The sequence below is a fragment of the Giraffa tippelskirchi genome, chromosome 13 (genome assembly GCF_054371585.1).
Source record: "Giraffa tippelskirchi isolate mGirTip1 chromosome 13, T2T-mGirTip1v1.2.pri, whole genome shotgun sequence".
NCBI lineage: Eukaryota > Metazoa > Chordata > Mammalia > Artiodactyla > Giraffidae > Giraffa > Giraffa tippelskirchi.
Window position 1 is genome coordinate 1,178,896 of NC_137287.1, and position 18,624 is coordinate 1,197,519.

Consider the following 18,624-nt stretch of genomic DNA (forward strand, 5'->3'; position numbering starts at 1 on the left):
CGGGTGCCAGGCAGGCACCCAGCAGGCATCACCACTCCAGCTGAGCACTGCCCCGCCCTGGGCCTGCTGGTGACACGGCCCCTCCCTCTCCGCGAGGAGACTGGGCACAAATGGTCCTCAAGGTGAGCTTGCTAGTACTGCACGACCTTTAGACAGAGACCGTGAACTTCAGTTTAATTCGCTGGGGCGGTACCCAATCCCACAAAGCAATAACTGGTGTGGGGGCGAGGATGCACTCCCCCTCCCCCAACAGCAAGGCTAACTACCGTGGCCGCTGGTGAGCGCCAGTGTGAGGGAGGTCACACACGTCTCGGCACAGGAGCCCGGCCTCTGTCCAGCCCCACAGACGGTCATGACGGGGCCGAGGGCCCGGGCTTCCAAAGCTGCCCACCCAGGGCCCTCATCGCAGAGGTCCAGGCCGCTGCCTCCCCGCCGGAGCCCCACCGGGCAGGGCCCCAGGCCTCCTGGAGACGAGAGCACGCTGAGATCAGAGGGGACCCTGGCTGAGGGGCCTGCTCAGCCTGGACCCATCGAGCACCCAGGAAGGTCTTGGGGGGGGGGGGTGCTGCGTCCTGGGAGGGTCTGGAACAACCCCCTTGTCGTTCCACCTCAGCCTGGGGGACACACGAGGTGCAACAGACCACAGGCGGCCACCAACGGCTCAGCCAGCGGCTGACCTGGGCTGGGACACACCGTCGCCTCGGATAAAAAGAAGCCCCACTGGAGAATGTGTCCAGGCTGCACTTCGCCCTGGAAGGCCATTTCTTGAGTCAGCATGTTTGCTAAGAGAGAGAGCTCTCACAGCACTGACCTGCAGGGAGCCGCTGCCTCCCAGGGGAACCTGTCTGCCAGCTGGAGTCCAGCAGGAGGGCCCCCCGAAACCCGGCGAGCGAGCGCCAGGGCTCACTTGGGGCAGAAGACGGGAGAACGGCTAAGAGCGCAGAGAAAAAAAGGATCCAAGGTTGCGCTGCGTCCGGTGTGAGAGCGGCTCCAGCTGCGCTCGTGCAGGCGGGGGGCGCTCTGCCAGGCCCAGACCAGCAAGACCCCGGCCCCTGGCCCTGGCTTCACAGCCTGGGCCTCAGAGACGCAGGGGCCTCGCAAGGCCACAGGTTCAATCACTTTCTGGCTCGACCTACACATGCCTAAGCGGCGTGGGCCTGCACACGTGGACTCAGGCCTCCGGGCCAGGCTCCTGAGGAAGCAGCGTCTCTCTCCCGGCGCTGAGGCGGTGGCGGGTGTCTGGGTGATGAGCGGGCGCTGAGGCTCAGGGAAGGGCCCCAGGGCTGGGGAGGCCTGCTCCTCCTGATCTCCGTGGTCACCTCCACCAACAGGCCCGACCGACACGCCGGCCTGGGACAGACGTCTTCCAGTCGCAGCAGGACAGATCCAGAACGTGAAATGACTCACCACCAGTCAGAACCAGGAGGTGCTTTTAATAATTTACAGGAAGGCAGCTGGCTCCGCTGGAGGACTGTGATAAGGCCGGACGTTCGGGTGGGGGCGCAGGCGGGCGATGGTGCCAGTGTTGAACAATGGAGGCCACCCCCCTCCCGGTGATTCACCGGCCTGGGCGCTGTGGTCGACAATGACGCAGCATCAGCAAGGTCCGTGGGGGTGGGCACCGCCTGGCAGGGCTACGAACCATGTCCCACCACCCGTGTGACCTGTGCTCGAGCCCCAGGAGTCAGGGAGAGTGCCACTGGTGCTCCTGTGCGGGGAAAGCCCCGGAGGCCCGCGAGTCCCCGGAGCCTTCCTGGCTGCGCTGTCCACAGGCAACAGAGGCCGCTGCAAAGCACGTGTCACTGGGCGGCATGCGAAGCCTGGACGCTCACAGCCTGGACCACCAAGCCCGCTTGGAGACGGCGCGGAGGAGGAGGGCGGTGGGAGGGGAAGGGGGTCGCCAGGCCGCCCGTGCTCACTCCCCGTCTGGACGCGGTGCTTCTGGGAGGAGCCCTGGGAGGCGGGCTGTGATGCCCACAGGGACAGTGCCCAGGGCCGCGGGGGCCGAGTGCCCAGAGCTTGAGCACAGGTGTCCAGCCCACTCCGTGAGGCTGTCAAGTGACAGCACCATGACAGTTAGAACCCAAACCTCCTCTCCAGCCACAGCCCGCCCAACCTAGTCAGGGCGAGGCGTGTCAGAGACACAACTAAGTGTGGGACGTCTTTCGTTGGGATATTAATTGCATTTAAAGGAAAAAAACATGAATGGTACTCACACATACTAATTGGCATGAATTTGCTAATTATTAACACAAAGTCAAACTGTCTTTGTGTTGTCATCTGCAATTAGCTAAAGATGCTTACTTTTTTTTTTTTTTAAACGTCTCTTCTTGCCTAGTGAGCTGACTTTGGGCCAGAGAGCAGCAGTCAGGGAGCTGGGGCTGGGAGAGCAGGAGCAGGAGCCATCCTGGACGGGGGGCCCGGGGTGCAGTCAGGGCCCTTGGACGCAGGCTGCTCGCCGCCCAGACCCAGAGGAGCCCCGCCCTCTTGGCGACAGCAACACACCGGCCTCACCAAGGCCCTCGGCACTGGCGCGCGAGGGCGGGCTGACTGTGGCTGCCGAGCCTCAGCTCTGGTTACTGCCCCCTCCTGTTCCTTACTCCTCCACCCCTCGGGGGTTCACATCAGCAGAAAGCCCCCTGTAACCAAACGCAAGCATTCCCTGGAGGGTCCCGCTCCCTGAGGACTGGCCCACGGGCACCAGCCTGTGTCCTCGGGGGCTGCAGGGCCCTCTGGACCCGGTCTGGAGGGAGAGCACAGGCTCTGGGCCCTGGGCACTGCCATTTCTCAGTTTCCCTCTAATGAGGAAAGAGAAGAGAGACATGAAATAAACAACCGAAAACAAGCTGACGACAGGCCAATCACAGGCGGAGATTCAAAGCCCGTCCGAGGGACGGCGACAGCCCAGGCCCAACAACAAGCCTGGGAGGACCGGCGCGAAGAACCCGCAGCGCCCCGGGCGTGCACGCGGGGGCCAGCAGCACCGCACTTCTAGGCTCAGATGAGAGCCGGGCCGCGCACTCCGGCCGCTCTGCAGGGTCAGGACCACTGGGAAAAGGTGCCTCATGAAAAGTGGCCCGCAAAGGTCCCCCAGTGGCCAGAGGAGGGCTGGCGCTGAGGAGGCTCTCCACCATGGCTGACACCAGACTTGTCCCAGGAGACATGCAATAACACGCCTGCCTGGCCACCTGCCCCCAACAAGCTCCACTGTAACTGGTCTGGAGGAGGGACTTCAAAGCCCATGGAGGCTTCACAGGAGGAGCAGAAATTGCATGAGCTGAAAGTAGGAGGAAGCACACAGCCCTACAGCCTCCCATCCATGGGGCCGAGACAGCAGCCCCAAGGCTTCCTCGCCTCTGTGGTGCTGTGGGCGGCTTCATCTCCGTTTCCTCCCGCTCATCAGGGCAACTGTGCCCTCGGGTACTCCCCAGCCCAGCGAGGATGCCGTGCAGGAGGGGCCTTCGGTCTTCAAGGACGCCCCACCCCGCCCCTGGCGGCCCCAGAGTCAAGGTCGGTGGACAAGGACAAGGATAGGAAGGTGGGGAGGCCCCAGGGAGCCCCGCCCCTGTCACCAGAGCCCACCCTCCCAACTCCTGGAGGCCGCGGTCAGTGGCTTCCGAGGGTCCACACGTGCCCTCTGGCTCCCCAGGAAGTGCTCTCGTAGGCCCCAGGCTGTCCCGGCCTCTCCCATGGCCTCCACCCCAGGCGAGGCTGCTCCCAACCCTGGGACAGACATCTGAACTGGAGAAGCCAGGCGGGGTCAGCACCAACGCCCACCCCGGTGGGTAAACGTGCAGGGCGCCGGGCCCTGCGTGACGCCGCGTCCTCCTCGGAGCCCAGCTCCCTGATGCCCCTTGCCTCCCCACCCCCGACTCCCCGCCTGGCCCGCCCGCCACATCCCCTGTGCTCCCACGGCGGAGCCCTCCCGACAGTCAGGGTCAGCAGTGGTGGCGACAGCTGGGGGGCTGCCCGCGGGGCACAAGGTAAGTGCAAGGACGCCTCACTCCCACTTGCATCTGCCCCACCGGCGGCGCCAACACCGAGAGAGGAACCCACAGCAGCTCCCGGCGCCCCGCCCAGTGCAGGAACGGCCTGCGCAGGACGACCAGACAACATGTGCCAAACCCCTGCCCACTGCCTGTGCCCCGGGGTGTCGTCCTCCAAGCGGCCAGACCAGGCACCAGAGCGGCTCACAGTTTGCACTGGACAAGGACACTTGCGGCCACGCTGTCCGTCTCCCATGGGCGCCGAGGGCCAGCGGTCATGGGGCCGCGTCTGCATGTGCCCAGGCGAGGGCTCCCGGTCGCGAGGACGGCAGGGAGGACGTGGTCTGACGTTAGAAGTCGGCCCGCAGCCAGGGCAGCAGAGAAACGAAGGGGACGTGTGAGGCTGCAGGGCCCGGCACACAGTCTGCACACACAGCGAGGGGAGCCCTGCGGGGTTTGGGTGGGGTCCGCGTTGCTGGGCAGCATGGCCTGAGGCAGGCGGCACTCTGGACCCCAGCCTGGAGCAGGCGGGGAGCCCGCAGACCCTGCCTGGGGGGCGTCTGGACTCGACCCCCCCCCCGCTGGTAGCCCCATCTCTGATGAGGACGACGGTCAAGGGCCCCGCGGCTGTGCCCGCAGGGCCCTGGACTCCCCTTGGCCACAAAGCCCTCCACCAGGCGCGGCCTCAGGACTCACCATGTCCGCTCTTTGCTTCTGGCCTCCCAGCTCCTCCAGTGCCTGCGACAGCTGAGCCTTCAAGACAAGACAGAAACAGGGTCAGGGGGCTTTCTCCTCCCAGAGCACAAGGGACCACACCGCTCCCGTCTCTGCTCACCGGCCGCTGCCTGGGGGCCCCGAATCTCCCGTTTGGAAGGAGGGGCAGTGGTAACATAACAGCTCGCCGAGGCCATCCCCGAGCAGCTGCCTGAAGGAGAGAGACGTTGGGGTGGCATTTCAGTGCCCCGGTGAGAGGCCAGGGGACCGGCCATGCACAAGGAGGCAGACACCAACCAGCACGGCATTCGCGGAGGTGACAGGACGGGGCGGGGGGACGGGGCACAGCGTGGGGCCGCCAAGGGCTGGCAGGGGCCCCTCCATCTTTCCGGGGGCCTGGAGTGCCAGGTAACGGGGGCCCCGGGGGGCTCCGCCTGGGTGATACTCATCAAGCTGACAGCGATATGTGTGCATGTGTGTGTGTGCGTGCGTCAGACTTCAGTGAGAAAGTAGCTTTAAAATATACAGGCACCAGCACTCTGGAGGACAAATTAGGGAGAAAGGGAGGCGGTTCTGCTACAAAAAGCGGGGGATTCTAAGCAGGACGCGCACCATCGCTGCAGGCGATCAGACAGCCTGTCACAGGCCCCAGGGAGGGCCGAGTGGATGCACCCCATGGCATCCGCCCGCGCTGGAGATCCTAAGGGTGCCGCGGGCCCTCGGCTGGGGGGGGAAAGGCCTCCGACAAAGCCCGGCAGCACGGAGGCTGGGCGGGGGGGAGGTGGCGGCGGAGAAGCCCCTCACCAGCACTCGGGCTGCAGCCCTTCCTCAGAGCAGCCCAGGGGCGAGGCGAGAAGTCAGGACGGCCTCCAGCGGAACCGAGGGGGCAGGACCAGGCCGCCGTGGCCCCCAGGCTCCGGGAGCGCTGCTGGGGGTGGGGGCAGAACGAAGCCAGAGGCGCCAGGTGGACCCTCCCTTCTCAGCTAAACCCTGCAAACAGCGGTTTCCTGGCATCAGTGGGCAGGCCCCCCAGAACTCAGGTCTGAGGGATGGAAACGCAGGAGGTGGGCCCCCACCGCACCGGCTCCCGTCCTCACATGCCCGCGGCCAGGGCAGGGCTCCGGGGGCTGGACGCGCAGGAGGGGAGGGGCAGGGCCCCTTGGGGAGACAGGGGCTGCAGGACGAGGGGCAGGGCCACACGACCCCCAACGAGCACCAGGCTCCAGCCCCCGCCCCCAGAGCTCTCTCCTCACCAGCCCCCGCCTCTGAGACATCACCGACATCACCGCCGGCGGGAGGCCAGACCAGAGACCAGCCCCAAGGTTGCTTGACCTGGAAGAGCGGTCCCAGCGGAGGGCGTCTCGAAGGGAAGGAGGTTTCAGCGGTTATCCCCTCAGAGAACGCAGGTTCAGACAACCACCCAGGGGCCAGACGGAAAAGGTCAACAAAACTAGGAGCTGCCTTTCTAACAGATAAACAAAACCAACAACTTCTAGCTGAACTAAGGAAAAAGATAAAGCTCAAGTAAATAAAATCAGAGATGAAAGCAAGACATCACAAAGGCATCACAAAGGCATCACAAAGGCATCACAAAGGCATCACAAAGGCATCACAAAGGCATCACAAAGGATGCCATAAAACACCAAGACTGAAGAACTGCTGTGATCGACATTCTACACCAGAAAACTGAACAATGTAAAAAACAAACTCCTAGAAACATACAATCAGGAAAAACCTTTAAAAAAAAAAAGATCTGAGCAGACCAATAACAAGAAGAATTAATGTAAACAAACAAACAAACCCTCCCTACAAGGAAACACCCAGGTTACGTGGCTTCACTGGTGAATTTTACCAAACATTTTAAAAAAGTATTAATACCAATCCCCTTGAACTCTTTCAAAAAATCAAAGAGAAGGGAACACATTCAAATTCATTTTGCAAGGCCAGCATTACTGGCATCAAAGCCAGACAAGGATGCCAAAAGAACAAACCAAAATGAAACAACTGCCAATAACCCCGATGAACACAGATGTAAAAGTCCTCAGCAAAATACTAGCAAACTGAACTCAACAGCATGTTACGCAGATGGTACACCATGATCACGTGGGATTTACCCATGGAATGCAAGGGTGGCTCAATATCCACAGATCAGTCAAAGTGAAGCACCACATCAACAGAATGAATAAAAATAACATAAGCATCTCAACAGAGGCAGAGAAAACATTTGATAAAATTTAATCTTTTCACAACAAAATTAATTAGGTGCCAAAGCCCACAGCTAATATATTCAAGTGAAAAGCTGAAAGCTTTTCTTCTAAGATCAGGAACAAGGCAAGGACACCCACTCTGACTGTTCATATTCAACACAGTACTAGAAGCCTGCGCCAGAGCAATCAGACAAGAAAAAGAAATAAAAGGCATCTAACAGGAAAGGAAGCAGTAAAACTGCAGATGATATGGTCTTAATGTATAGAAAATCCTAAAAACTTCACTAGAAAACCATCAGAACTAATGAACAATTCAGTAAATACATAGAAATCAATACACAAAAATAAGTTGCAGGCTTCCCTGGCTGTCCAGCGGTCAAGAATCTGCCTGCCAATGCAGGGGGCATGGGTTTGATGCCTGGTGCAGAAAGATTCCACGTGCCTCGGGGCAGCCAAGCTGCTGCCGCCACAACTACTGAAGGCCTCATGCCCTAGAGCCTGGGCTATGAAACGAGACGCTGCCCCGAGAAGCCCACGCAGCAATCGACGGGAAGCCCTGCTCACCACGACGAGGACGTCCCCACACAGCAACGAAGACCCAGCACAGCTCCGGCCTCCAAAAGCTGGTTCTACACACCAACAACGAACCATCTGACAAAGAAACCAAACAGTTCCATTTACAACAGCATCAAACAGCGACACAGCAGGACTCCCCGGTGGCCCAGCAGTAAAGAACCCACCTGCCAGGGCAGGAGACAAGAGCCAGATGTCTGATCTGGGAAGATCCAATACGCCCGAGCACCACGGCTACTAAGCCTGTGCTGCAGAGTCTGGGAACTGCAGCTACGAGGCCCACGTTCCGCAGCTCCCGAAGCCCTCTCACCCTGGAGCCCGCGCTCTGCAACAGGAGAAGCCACGGAGATGAGACGCCCGCGCACCACAACCAGAGAAAAAGCCCGAGCAGCAGCGAAGACCCAGCAAAGCCGAAAATTAATTAATAAAAAAAAAACAAGTTTAACCAAGGAGGTAAAACAACTATACACTAGAAAATATAAGACACGGATGGTAGAAACTGGATACGATGTAAACAAATGGAAAGATATTCTGTGTTCGTGGATTGGAAGAACGCTGTTAAACAGTGTGTAGTTCCAAGGCAAGCTACAGATTTAAAGTAAACTGAATCAACAGTCCACTGACATTTCTGATAGAAACGGAAAACTTAAACTATAAAGCTTCTGCCCAGCAAAGGAGACAAAAGGAAGGGCAACCTACAGAATGGGAGAGTATATGTAAATGATTCATGAAACAAGGAGTCAACATCCAACACATATAAGGAACTCATAAAATTGAATATTTATTAAAAAAATACCAATTTAAAAATGGTGAAAGGATCTGAACATTCTTCCAAAGAAGAATAAAAATGGCCAACAGATATACGCAAAGATGCTCAGCGCCACCGGCGTCGGGGAGATGCAAAGCACAGGCCATGAGGGATCCCCTCGCACCTGTTAGGAGGGGCGTCAGCAAAACGCAGCAGGGAGTGAGTGTGCGAGAGTGTGTCCTGTGCTGCCATGGGGGGGTGGGGGCTGCAAACCGGCGCAGCGACGACAGGAAACAGCACGGAGGGTCCTCAGGAAACGAAAGGAACACGGGGCCATGGCCCAGCACCCTGGTCCCTGCCATCGGGCCCCTGCGGCCAGAGGAGCCGGCCCGCGTGCGGGCGTGCCCCCCCCCCGGGCACCTCCTTCCTCCCTGCCGATTCTCTTCAGCTCTTGCTCGTCCTGGAATTCTGTCTCAAGATTTTCCAGTTTGTTTCAGCTGCGCTTTTTACAGGAGTCAGCTCAAGCTCCTTATATAAGGTGAGCACCAAACACGTACTTTCACAAGTAAGAAAAAGCCTGGACCTGGTGAACAACCTAGGGTTCAAAAGCTGCTATTCCTCCCACGGTCAAGCCCCCCAGGCCGGGAGGTGATAATGAAAACACCGACGTAAGCCCTGGCGTAAGTCACGGGAGGCGCAGAGCGGTGTCCACCTTTTCCTAAGCTGGAACCAGGAATTAACTGCTACGTTAGGAAACTGGGATTTTCCACAGACCTCCATGCAGCCCACAGCACGGTAATCTGCTTAATTAAATAAACTGGAGACACAACTCAGGCTAATATCTCGAATCAAGGCGGCATGAGCTGCATGTTTATGGCTCTGTTGACAGAAGAGGACACACGATATATGCCACCACCTTCTGCAGCCACTTTATTAAATGGAATAAACAAAAGCCGTGCAGAACAGCACCAGACACGGGCTACTGGGATTCTCCCAATATCAACACTTCCGGTGTGTCGCACTGAAATGTTTTTGCCAGAATCAAAACATGTTTCCCATTAGAACCGGCTGATTAAGCTAAATGGGTGAGATGGGATGGCTCTGTAAGAAGCAGACGTGCTTTCAAATCCCCTGTGCTCACGTCCGTGGCTCCCACTCCTGCCCAGTGAGTGAAAGCAGGGGAGCACCCCGTCCCCCGCACCTGGGGTGGGGGGGCTGGCCGGGCCCCAGGGAGCAGGCCTGGCGGCTCTCACACCAGCAGCAGGGTCCTCGGGGTCCCAGAAAAGAGGTGCTAAGACAGAGGGCCAACAACTGCAGCCTGCGTCCAAATCCAGCCCACTCCCGGTTCTGTCAATAAAGTTTTACTAACAGAGAGCCTCACCCACCATCTACTGAGGGCCCCCAAGCTGAGCATCAAGAGCACGTGGCCACACAGCCCACAGGCCTTGCTGTGTGGTCCTTCACGGACACAGCCTGCTGAGAAGGAACAGGAGCTTGGGGGTGAGCGCCCGGCCGGAGGAAGGCCAAGGAGAAGCAGAGGCAGAGGAAGGGGGGGGTTGGTGAAGGCAGAGGGAGACGGAGCCGAGAGAGGACGGGGTGGGGGGCGAAGGCAGAAGGAGACGGAGCCGAGGGAGGACGGGGGGGGGGGGTGAAGGCAGAAGGAGACGGAGCCGAGAGAGAACAGGAAGAGCAAAGAAGGAAGAAGAGAAGAGCGAGGAGGGGAGGGGCAGGGAGAGGGAGCCCCACCTGCCACCAGGCCTGCCAGACCCCGGGCACTCCCCGCCCCAGACCAGCTCTCGCTCCGTCCACACCACGAGGCCTGGTGCGCTGTGCGGCTGCTCTCTCTGCAGGCACCGCTGCTCCCTGCAGCTCCTGAGACAGCGGTCAGGACAGGGCTCCTCCCCGCCAAAGCCCCAACAGTGCCCACAGCAGGCAGGACGGGGCTCCTCCCCGCCGAAGCCCCAACAGTGCCCACAGCGGGCAGGATGGGGCTCCTCCCCCATGAAACCCCAACAGTGCCCACAGCGGGCAGGACGGGGCTCCTCCCCGCCGAAGCCCCAACAGTGCCCACAGCATGCAGGACGGGGCTCTTTCCCCAAGAAGCCCCAACAGTGCCCACAGCTCAGAGCTGAGCGACGGAGGACTCGCCCGGAGGCTCCAAACGACCACTAACTAACAGGTTCTATAAAGTCACATAACTTTCTACCGTCTATCAATGTGTGATGCTCAACTAACAAACGTCTGGCAGCGGCTTAGAGCAGCTTCTAAAGTCTCCAAGGGCAGGTGGTCTTCCAGCTTCCGAGACGTGAGATGTTACTGTTACTAAAACAAGAACAGAAGCCCAGGACGCAGCCCCACCTGCGGGTCCCAGGTCCGTGTGGGGCCGCTGGCCTGTAGGGGGTCAGTCAGACACCTCAGGGCCGCCCCCTTCCAAGGGGCCACAGGAGCGGACACGCAGGTGACGGCTTGGCACCTGTTCTGCCGGGGCCCCAGCGCCCGGGGGCTCCTACCAGGCGGGCTCTGGGGCCCATGGAGGCGGTGCCCAGCACAGAGGTCAGCGGATGGCCGGGGCAGTGGAGGGGGGGAGCAGGGAGGAGGCGGCTCTGAGATGCGGGGGAAGAGCCGAGCAGGAGGACGCGCCCAGGTTGAGCAGAAGCCTGTCCTGCGTGCCCTCCAGGCCCCTCCAGGTCCTGCCGACCCGGAGCAGGGCGCCCGGCTCCATCTGCTGCCACCTGGTGGCGCCGGGGGCAAACGGCTCTCAGCAGGGTGGGCCCAGGCCTGACTCCCATGGTGGAGGCGGGCAGCCACCCTTCACCCGCCTGCTGACCTCCCGTCCACCTGCCCGGGACGCCCCGCTGCAGCCCCTCTGAGCCTGATCCTCTCCAGGGACAGCGGCTCAGGCCCAGGCGGGGCTCTCGTGGGGCTCGGGAGAGGGCTGGGGGGCTCCGTGCCTTGCAGGGTCTGCGAGGCAGGACACCTGGAAGGTGAGTCCACCCCCACCGACAGCCTTGCTGGGCAGGCGGGGACTGAGCAGAGCCTGCGTCCAGAACACGCGGCAGGTCCCGGGAGCGCCCAGCCTCGCAGGCGGGGACGTCTGTCCTAACGCGGCCCTGGGGTCAGCGTGGCCTGAGTGGAGGGCAGGAGGCCGTCCACACCTGCGTCAGGAGAGCACGAGGCTGGGCTGGGGGCCCGACGCGGACAGGACAGGGTGCTGCCGCGGCCAGGAGGCCGTTCCCCTGCCCCTGGACTGCCCGGGGCCTCCCACCCTGCGCCTGCACCAGCTGCGTGGGCTCCCTCGGCGAGGACGATGACGCGGGTGCACTGAGACAGCCACCACCTCCTGAGCTCCCGGAAGGCAGAGCCAGAGGGGGAGGCGGAGGGACCGCCCGCGGGCCTGCTGACCACAGGAAGGGGCGGGGGTCACGGACCTTCTCTGCCCAAAGCCGACAGGCTCAGGGGAACCGGGGGAGTCAGCCCCAGGGCGCAAGGGGGCCGGAGCTGAGAGGGGGCCGGAGCTGAGAGGGGGCCGGAGCTGAGAGGCGGCCGGGTAGCCCCCGGCCTGGGGCTGTGAGGACAAGGTGAGGCGGTGACCATGCTGCCAATGAGCTCTGAGGTCACGGACAGCCCCCAGCACCACAGGGGAAGCCTGGACGGACAGCCCTGAGGTGCAGCACTGCCAGCCTCGCGATGACCTGAGCGAGTGTGCGTGGAGCACAGGAGGGCTCGGGGTACACAGAGAGCCGGGGACTCGGGGTGTGGACCCTCCCCCCTCATCGCTCTTCGTCAGCATCTCGGGGGGCACAGCCGGGGACTCGGGGTGCGGACCCCCCGTGCGTGCCTTGAGGCTGCGCTCGGCGGCTACCCCCCCACCCCAGGACAGGACAGACGCCGCACTCACCTCCAACTCCGAGATGTGCACATGTACCTTCTGCACCATGTCCTCGGCCTCGCGCATGCGGCGGGTCAGCTGGGGCGAGTGCTCGGCTGGGGTCAGCTCGCTGTCGTAGGAGCCCAGGATGGCCCGCATGCCGTCCCGCTCCTGTGGGCGAAAGGGCGGAGGTCAGGCGGGGGCGAGGCGGTATCGGAGACAATGCTGCGTGGGGTCAAGTCCGGGGGCTGCTGCCAGGCTTCTCCAAGACCTCGAGCTGACCTGAGCCCAGCAGAGGACCAAGGCTGGGCCGGGCCCTGGCTGCTCCAAAACCCCGGCAAAGCTCGGCCTGCGGCAGGGGGCCCAAGGGCCGTCCTTGGGTGGGGCACACGCCAACCACCCAGCCTTGAGCGGCACCGTCGGGCCTGCAGCGCTTAGAGACTCACAGGGGAGGGTGGGGGCTCCCCTTCCCCGGAGCTCATGGGACGCGAGAGGCCACAGTTCAAGGCATCAACATGCACCAGCCACGCCTGGCCCCCTCCTCCGTGTCTGGGACAAAAGATGGTGCCCAGTCAAGACGCAGCTCAGGTTTCCTGGGACACACTGATCACACGGTCCTGAGACCACCCCTGAAAGCCAAGAGGAGTCACGTCACCGCTCAGCGACGTGAAGCCGACAGCCGAGCCAGGAAGCCAGGCCCGGGGGAGACGGGCGCCGCGCCTGAGCCGGACAGGAGGGCCCTTCTCGAGACGCTGGTGATGGGAGGACCCGGGAAGTCCTGGGAAACCGCGAGTCACCCCGGGTACAGGAGTGGAGGCGCTCTAGCTCGGGGAAAGGAGGTCTCCGCCGCTGAGGGCCCGACACTGGGGCGAGCATGGAGGGGAGACCGCTTCCTGATCAGGCTGCAGAGCGAGCTGGGCGCGGGTGCCTGCCCTCCCGCCCGCGTCCCCAGCTGTCGTCGACGAGGCCCACACGGGCGACATAAGTAAAGAGAATCAGGCTCCCTGCGCGCAGCCAGGCTCACAAGGGCACCGCTGCGCGACGCTCCCGCCTCCTGTGAAAGGTCCTGTCAGCTCCAGCAGGTCTGGGTGGGGCCCGAGAGCCTGGGTTTCTGGTGGATGAAGCCACGGTGTGCCGGCCGCGCTGGGGAGCAGGATGCACGGCTGGGCGGCCCCCGCCTGGGCCGGCAGAACCCGGAGGAAGACAGGGTGCCCACGAGACCATGTCCAAGTCCCAGCTCTGCTCCTCACCCCCAAGCCTCCGTCCTCATCGGCGGCTCTCGCAGGCTGGCTGGGACGACCGGCACTGTCCTGGGCCAAATGCCCAGCTGCGGCCCGGGGCCCCCGAGGCTCAGTGACAGCAGCGATCCCATGCACACGGGGACTGTGGTGTCCTCTGGGGCCCCCGAGGCTCAGTGACAGCAGCGATCCCACCCACACGGGCACTGTGGTGTCTTCTGGGGCCCGCGAGGCTCAGTGACAGCAGTGGTCCCACCCACACGGGCACTGTGGCGTCCTCAGGTGGGACTGGAGAAGCTGGGGGCTCACAGGACCACCCTGCCTCCCGCGGGAGCCCAGCGGTCTCACGAGCCTCTGGCTGGGCCATCACCCCGGCACAGACTTCATCATTAGTTGATGACAAAAAATTCAATAAGTGAGAAATTAAAGTTACAAATCCAACTGGAACTGGTCACAACCCATGGAAAATTTGTTTCCAACAGGAAGGTTTATCAAGTGTCATCATTTTATTGAAATCCTATATCTTCCCATTGACTTTTATGGTTCTGAGCTGGTTACAGAGTCATCATCACGGAGCAGTGGTGCACGTGGGGGCCGGGGGCCGGGAGGGCTTCCTTTTCATAAACAAGCGGTAATTGTCGCCTTTATTGACAGTAAATCTCCAAAATGCCGCCTCTTACTACGGGTCTCTTCTGTTACGTCTCCAGGCTATCAAAGAAGACATAAAATTGAAAGTTTGCTGTTTGTACCTTCTACAGAAACCGTTTTGTCATTAGTCACCAAGTCAGGAGAACTGGGCTGCTTGATCCGATAATGACTTTTTCTGGGTGCAGACGAGACAGGCTCCTGGGGGCGCCTCTCCCTGGGACCCCACAACCCTGTGTGTCCTTGCCACCCTGCTGGTCACGTGATCAGTGCCACCCAAAGAGCACAGCCACAGCATCTCGTGGGAGAAATGAGCTGAGGGTGCAGGGAGGGGCAGGGATGGCCGGGGCCCCCAAGCCCCAGGCCTGGCCTGCTGCGCCCACAGGGGCTGGGAGAGCGGAGGCCACGCCCAGCTGCAAAGGCAGCGGCGGTGACCCTGCTCTGCCCCCAGCCTCGGAGCTCCAGTCTGAGAGGGACAGCTGGTCCTGATGGCCCCACATTCCTAACAGACGCAGTGGTTGCAGTCATGTTACCTCTGGTCTCAAGGACCAGACAGAGAACTTGCTGCGGGGTGAGCAGGCCTGGCCAGGCAGGACAGACAGAGGAGGCCCTGGGGGGTGAGCGGGCCTGGCCGGGCGGGACAGGAGGAGGAGACCCTGGGTGAGCAGGCAGAGGGTCTGCACACATCCTGTGGACCAGCACCGGGTGTGCACGCTCCGCGGCTGCGACTCTTGCATCCATTGGGGTTCACGCCCATGGCAGACCTGGGGACGAGGCTGAGGCAACTCCAAACAGGCAGCTCAGAGTCCAGCCTCGCAGTCCCGGACCAGTCCTGGAGGACACCATGAGGACGCCAGACAGACGGCTCCGATGGGAAAGGGAGGCGAGGTCAGCGTCAGAGGACAGCACATTCCTGAACAGAGTCAATGAGAGTCAACAGACAGTGAAGGGACAGCCACAGGGCACAGGCAGGAGGCTGCCCACCTAGTCTGCACCCAGCAAGAAAGTCCCCGAAAAGTAAGCTTAATAAGGACATTTCAGACCAAGAAAAGCTCAGGCAATTCCTCAGCACACAGCCACACCAAGGGGAAATACTAAAGGATTTCCTTCCGGAAGAAGGAAAAGGGTCCCATGGACGTGTAGAGATGCCGGTGGTAACAGATACGTATAAAGGCAGTCACAGTGGAAACTGGTAAGTATTTTGAACTAAACAGGAAAAATACAATATATCAACGCTGAACTCTGCATCTAAATTTACATCCTTAAATGAATATATTAGAAGAGAAAGATAAAACCAGTCAACTACGTACCACTGAGAAAGTCAGAACAAGAACATTGAACCAAAGAAAGGTAATGGTAAATATAGAAATAGGAATTAATGAAATAGAATACACGGAGTATAGAATCAACAATACCAAAAGCTGGTTCATCCAAATGATTAATAAAATTGATGGACCTTGATGAGATAGTTCGAGAGAGAGATTAAATAACCAAATGATGAGACAGAAAAGGAAGACTAACAGACCACAGAAACATTTTAAAATCTAACAAGATACACTGAACTTCACACAAACTTAAAATTTTAGATAAAACAGACAATCCTTTTTTTTTTTTTTTAAGGCTTATCACCACTGAATCAAGAAGAAAAAGAAAATCTGAATAGTTCCAAAGCTATTAAAAGAAATCAAAGCCCCAACACAGAATCTTCCCAACACAAAAACTCCAGGTCTGGACGCCTTTCTTGGTGAACTCCACCAAACTTTAAAGAAAGAAATGTCACCAACCTCACACAAACTCTTACAAAGAAGGGAAAGGAGAACCTTCTAACGCATTTTATAAAGCCAGAAAACCATGACACCAAAATCTGCTAAGGAAACTTTGTAAGAAATAAAAACTGTCAAGATCTCTCATAAACACAGATGCAAAATCCCTGAACTGCTTATTAGCAAACCAAATAAAGCATTACTTACACAGGACAATCCACAGACAAGTTTGTTTAATTCCTGGAATGCAGTTTTGCTTTAACATTTGAAAACCAATTAATTAAATTCTCCAAATTAACCGAATAAAGAAAAAAATCATGATCGGCTCAATATATGCAGTAAAAGCATCTGATTAAAATTCAACAGCTATTCAGGATTAAAATAATAGGATGGAAAAGCCCCCTTAGCAGACGAGGAAGAAATGGGACCCTCTTTGATCGGACAGATTCCCGCACTAAGTCATCGGCTGTGACGGGGGAGGGGGGAGGGACTGAAACGGGAGCAGCGTTATTGACTTATTGACGGTCCTGCTACAACCAGCACCGGGGATCCTGAGCAGCGGGATAAGGCGCGAAGATCAGAAGGAAACGGAAAACTACTAATAGCAGCTGACACAACCTCGAAGGTGGAAAACCCAATAAAATTTACAAGTGAATTATTAAAACAAGTAAGCTTAGTCATGTTGCTGGATCAAAGTCAACACCCAACGTTCAATTACATTTCTACATGCTGGCAAAAAGAGTTCCAAGAGGAAATCCTGGAAAAGATGTCATTTATAACATCATCATTATAAAAAAAAACAAAAACCCTACGAGATGAGATGTCTACCCAGAAAACTTTGCAAACATTACTGAGAGAAATTAATGACCTAAAAATGCGGAGACAAATAAACACGTTCAGGGATCAGAAGATTTAATGTTATAAAGGTGTTAGGTAATCGCTGTATCCCCAGTAAAACCTCGGCAGGTTTATCGGCGGAAGCTGACGGGCTGAGCTGTAAGCTCGACATGGAGACGCGGAGGGCGGCGGTCGGCCCGGGCAGTCGGCTGGCAAGGAGGGTGGGCTCCCTACCAGACCGCGGGCTCAGGGGTCACGGCAGTGTGGTTCCCGCGCGAGAGAGGGGCAGGAACAGCCCCGCAGAGAGGGGCAAGTAGTTTCACGTAAGGAGCGCGAAAGGACCATCTTCTCCATAAATGCTGTCGAGTCAACTGAACATTCCTGTGGGCAGAAAACCAAGCTTGCCAAATACGATAAAGCTTTGTGTTGTGAAGCTATGTGTGAAAAAGCAAAACGTTAAAGAAAATACTATGAAAAGACACCTCAGTGTCCTGGGGCAAGCAAAGCTTTCTTAAGCAGAGAATGCACAAAAAGTGGTAACTGTAACGGAACTTTCACATCCCCAAGAGTACACCTTGTTAAGATTAAGAGCTCCGCTAAGTTAGAGTGAAGGCTAGGAGGAGATATTTGCAAACTAATACTTGATAAAAGGCTAGGATCCAGAATACACAAAGAATTCTCACAAATCAGGAAGAAAAAGGCCAGAAAGAAAAAAAAAGGGAGGGCAGTGAATCTGTAAGGGGCTTCACCAAAGCGGATCCCCAAGCAGCCCATCAACTCAGGAGTGGGTGTCCCCCCGACCCGGCCCCGGGAGGCACAACGAACTGCAAACATGGGAGGAGCCGGTTCTCCGGGAACGGCAGGGTGTGAGGCGGCATGGGCGGCACCTCGTGGGCCAGGCCAGCTCGGCCGCAGGGGGGACGGCCCGCTCGCTCCTCCTGCCACTTCCTTCCTCGCGGAACGGAGGCTGGGTCGAGGGCCCGGGGCGCGGCCGCTCACTCCTGCATGATGCCCTGAGCCTCGGGGACACCCTTCTCGGGGGCGGGGACACAGGCGGCTGGGGCTCTCACCACGCCTCGCCCCGCGTCCCTCTCTGTGGGATGCCCGGCCCCCGCACGGCCCGCAGTGCAATGACACTCGGTGACTGCTGCTCAAGGGAGAGCTGGGCGCGAGACATGTCCCGGCTTCAGAACAAGCGCAGGTGCCAGTCCCCCGCTCGGAAGAGGGCCCAGCTGACTGAGGAGGAGAACCTGCCAGGGTCACCACACACTAGCAATGGCGTGGAGCTCTGAGCCCAGGGCTGCAGGAAGCGGGAGGCCGAGCTCTGCGTCATCAGGGACCGGCGGGGGGGCCCGGGGCGGGAACGCGTCCTGGGGGCATTACAGCCCAGCGCAGCCCTGGGCTCAGGACCTGCTGCTCTGGGCAGCGACCCCGCCTCTCCAGCCCAGGCGCACGTGGACCGACCCAAATGGGTCGCGCTAATTTAAAACGAGACCTTCTCAATATGGAGGTCAAGCTCCTGACAGGGTCCCCCACCCCAACCGCTCTGCAGGCCGAGGGGGAGCCGCGAGCCGCCTCACATTCCAGGTTGCAACGCGAGGCAGCTTCACCGTGGGCTCAAGTCCAGGGTCGTGGACGCCCAGGCAGAGTCAGGCTGGCAGACTACTGTCAGGCGTGAGTGAAATTGCAGCTTGCCCTCCATCTCCCACTGCTGATGACCCTTCAGCTCTCCCATCTTCCATCAGCCCTCCCTTCTCCGGTCAGTAGCTCTTCTTGCCTGCTCACTAGGTTGTGAATATTTTTTGACACCCTGTGATGTGGCTGCACCGGGGCTCAGCTGTCACGCGGGACACACGCGGGATCCTGGTGGCTCAGATGGTAAAGAATCCGCCTGCAGTTCAGGAGACCTGGTTCGATCCCTGGGTCGGGAAGATCCCCTGGAGAAGGGAATGGCAATATTCTTGCCTGGAGAATCCCACAGACAGAGGAGCCCGGTGGGCTACAGTCCACGGGGTCACAAGGAGTTGGGGACACGACTGAGCGAT

General features: G+C 59.2%; 1 protein-coding gene across 25 annotated transcripts in view; it reads right to left on the bottom strand.

Moving 5' to 3' along the window:
- MAD1L1 (mitotic arrest deficient 1 like 1) overlaps positions 1-18,624 on the bottom strand; it is a 283,031-nt gene that overhangs the window by 133,489 nt on the left and 130,918 nt on the right. For 16 of the 25 annotated variants that reach the window (XM_081552512.1, XM_081552522.1, XM_081552510.1 and 13 more), the window contains 2 exons: positions 12,127-12,267; positions 4,683-4,739 (listed from right to left, as the gene is read on the bottom strand). In XM_081552512.1, coding sequence (XP_081408638.1) covers positions 4,683-4,739; positions 12,127-12,267 — 198 coding nt within the window. Of the gene's footprint in view, positions 1-4,682; positions 4,740-4,821; positions 4,912-5,504; positions 5,691-5,953; positions 6,204-12,126; positions 12,268-18,624 lie in introns of those variants that run through there. The other 9 variants (XM_081552531.1, XM_081552527.1, XM_081552513.1 and 6 more) reach the window with 5 other exon arrangements.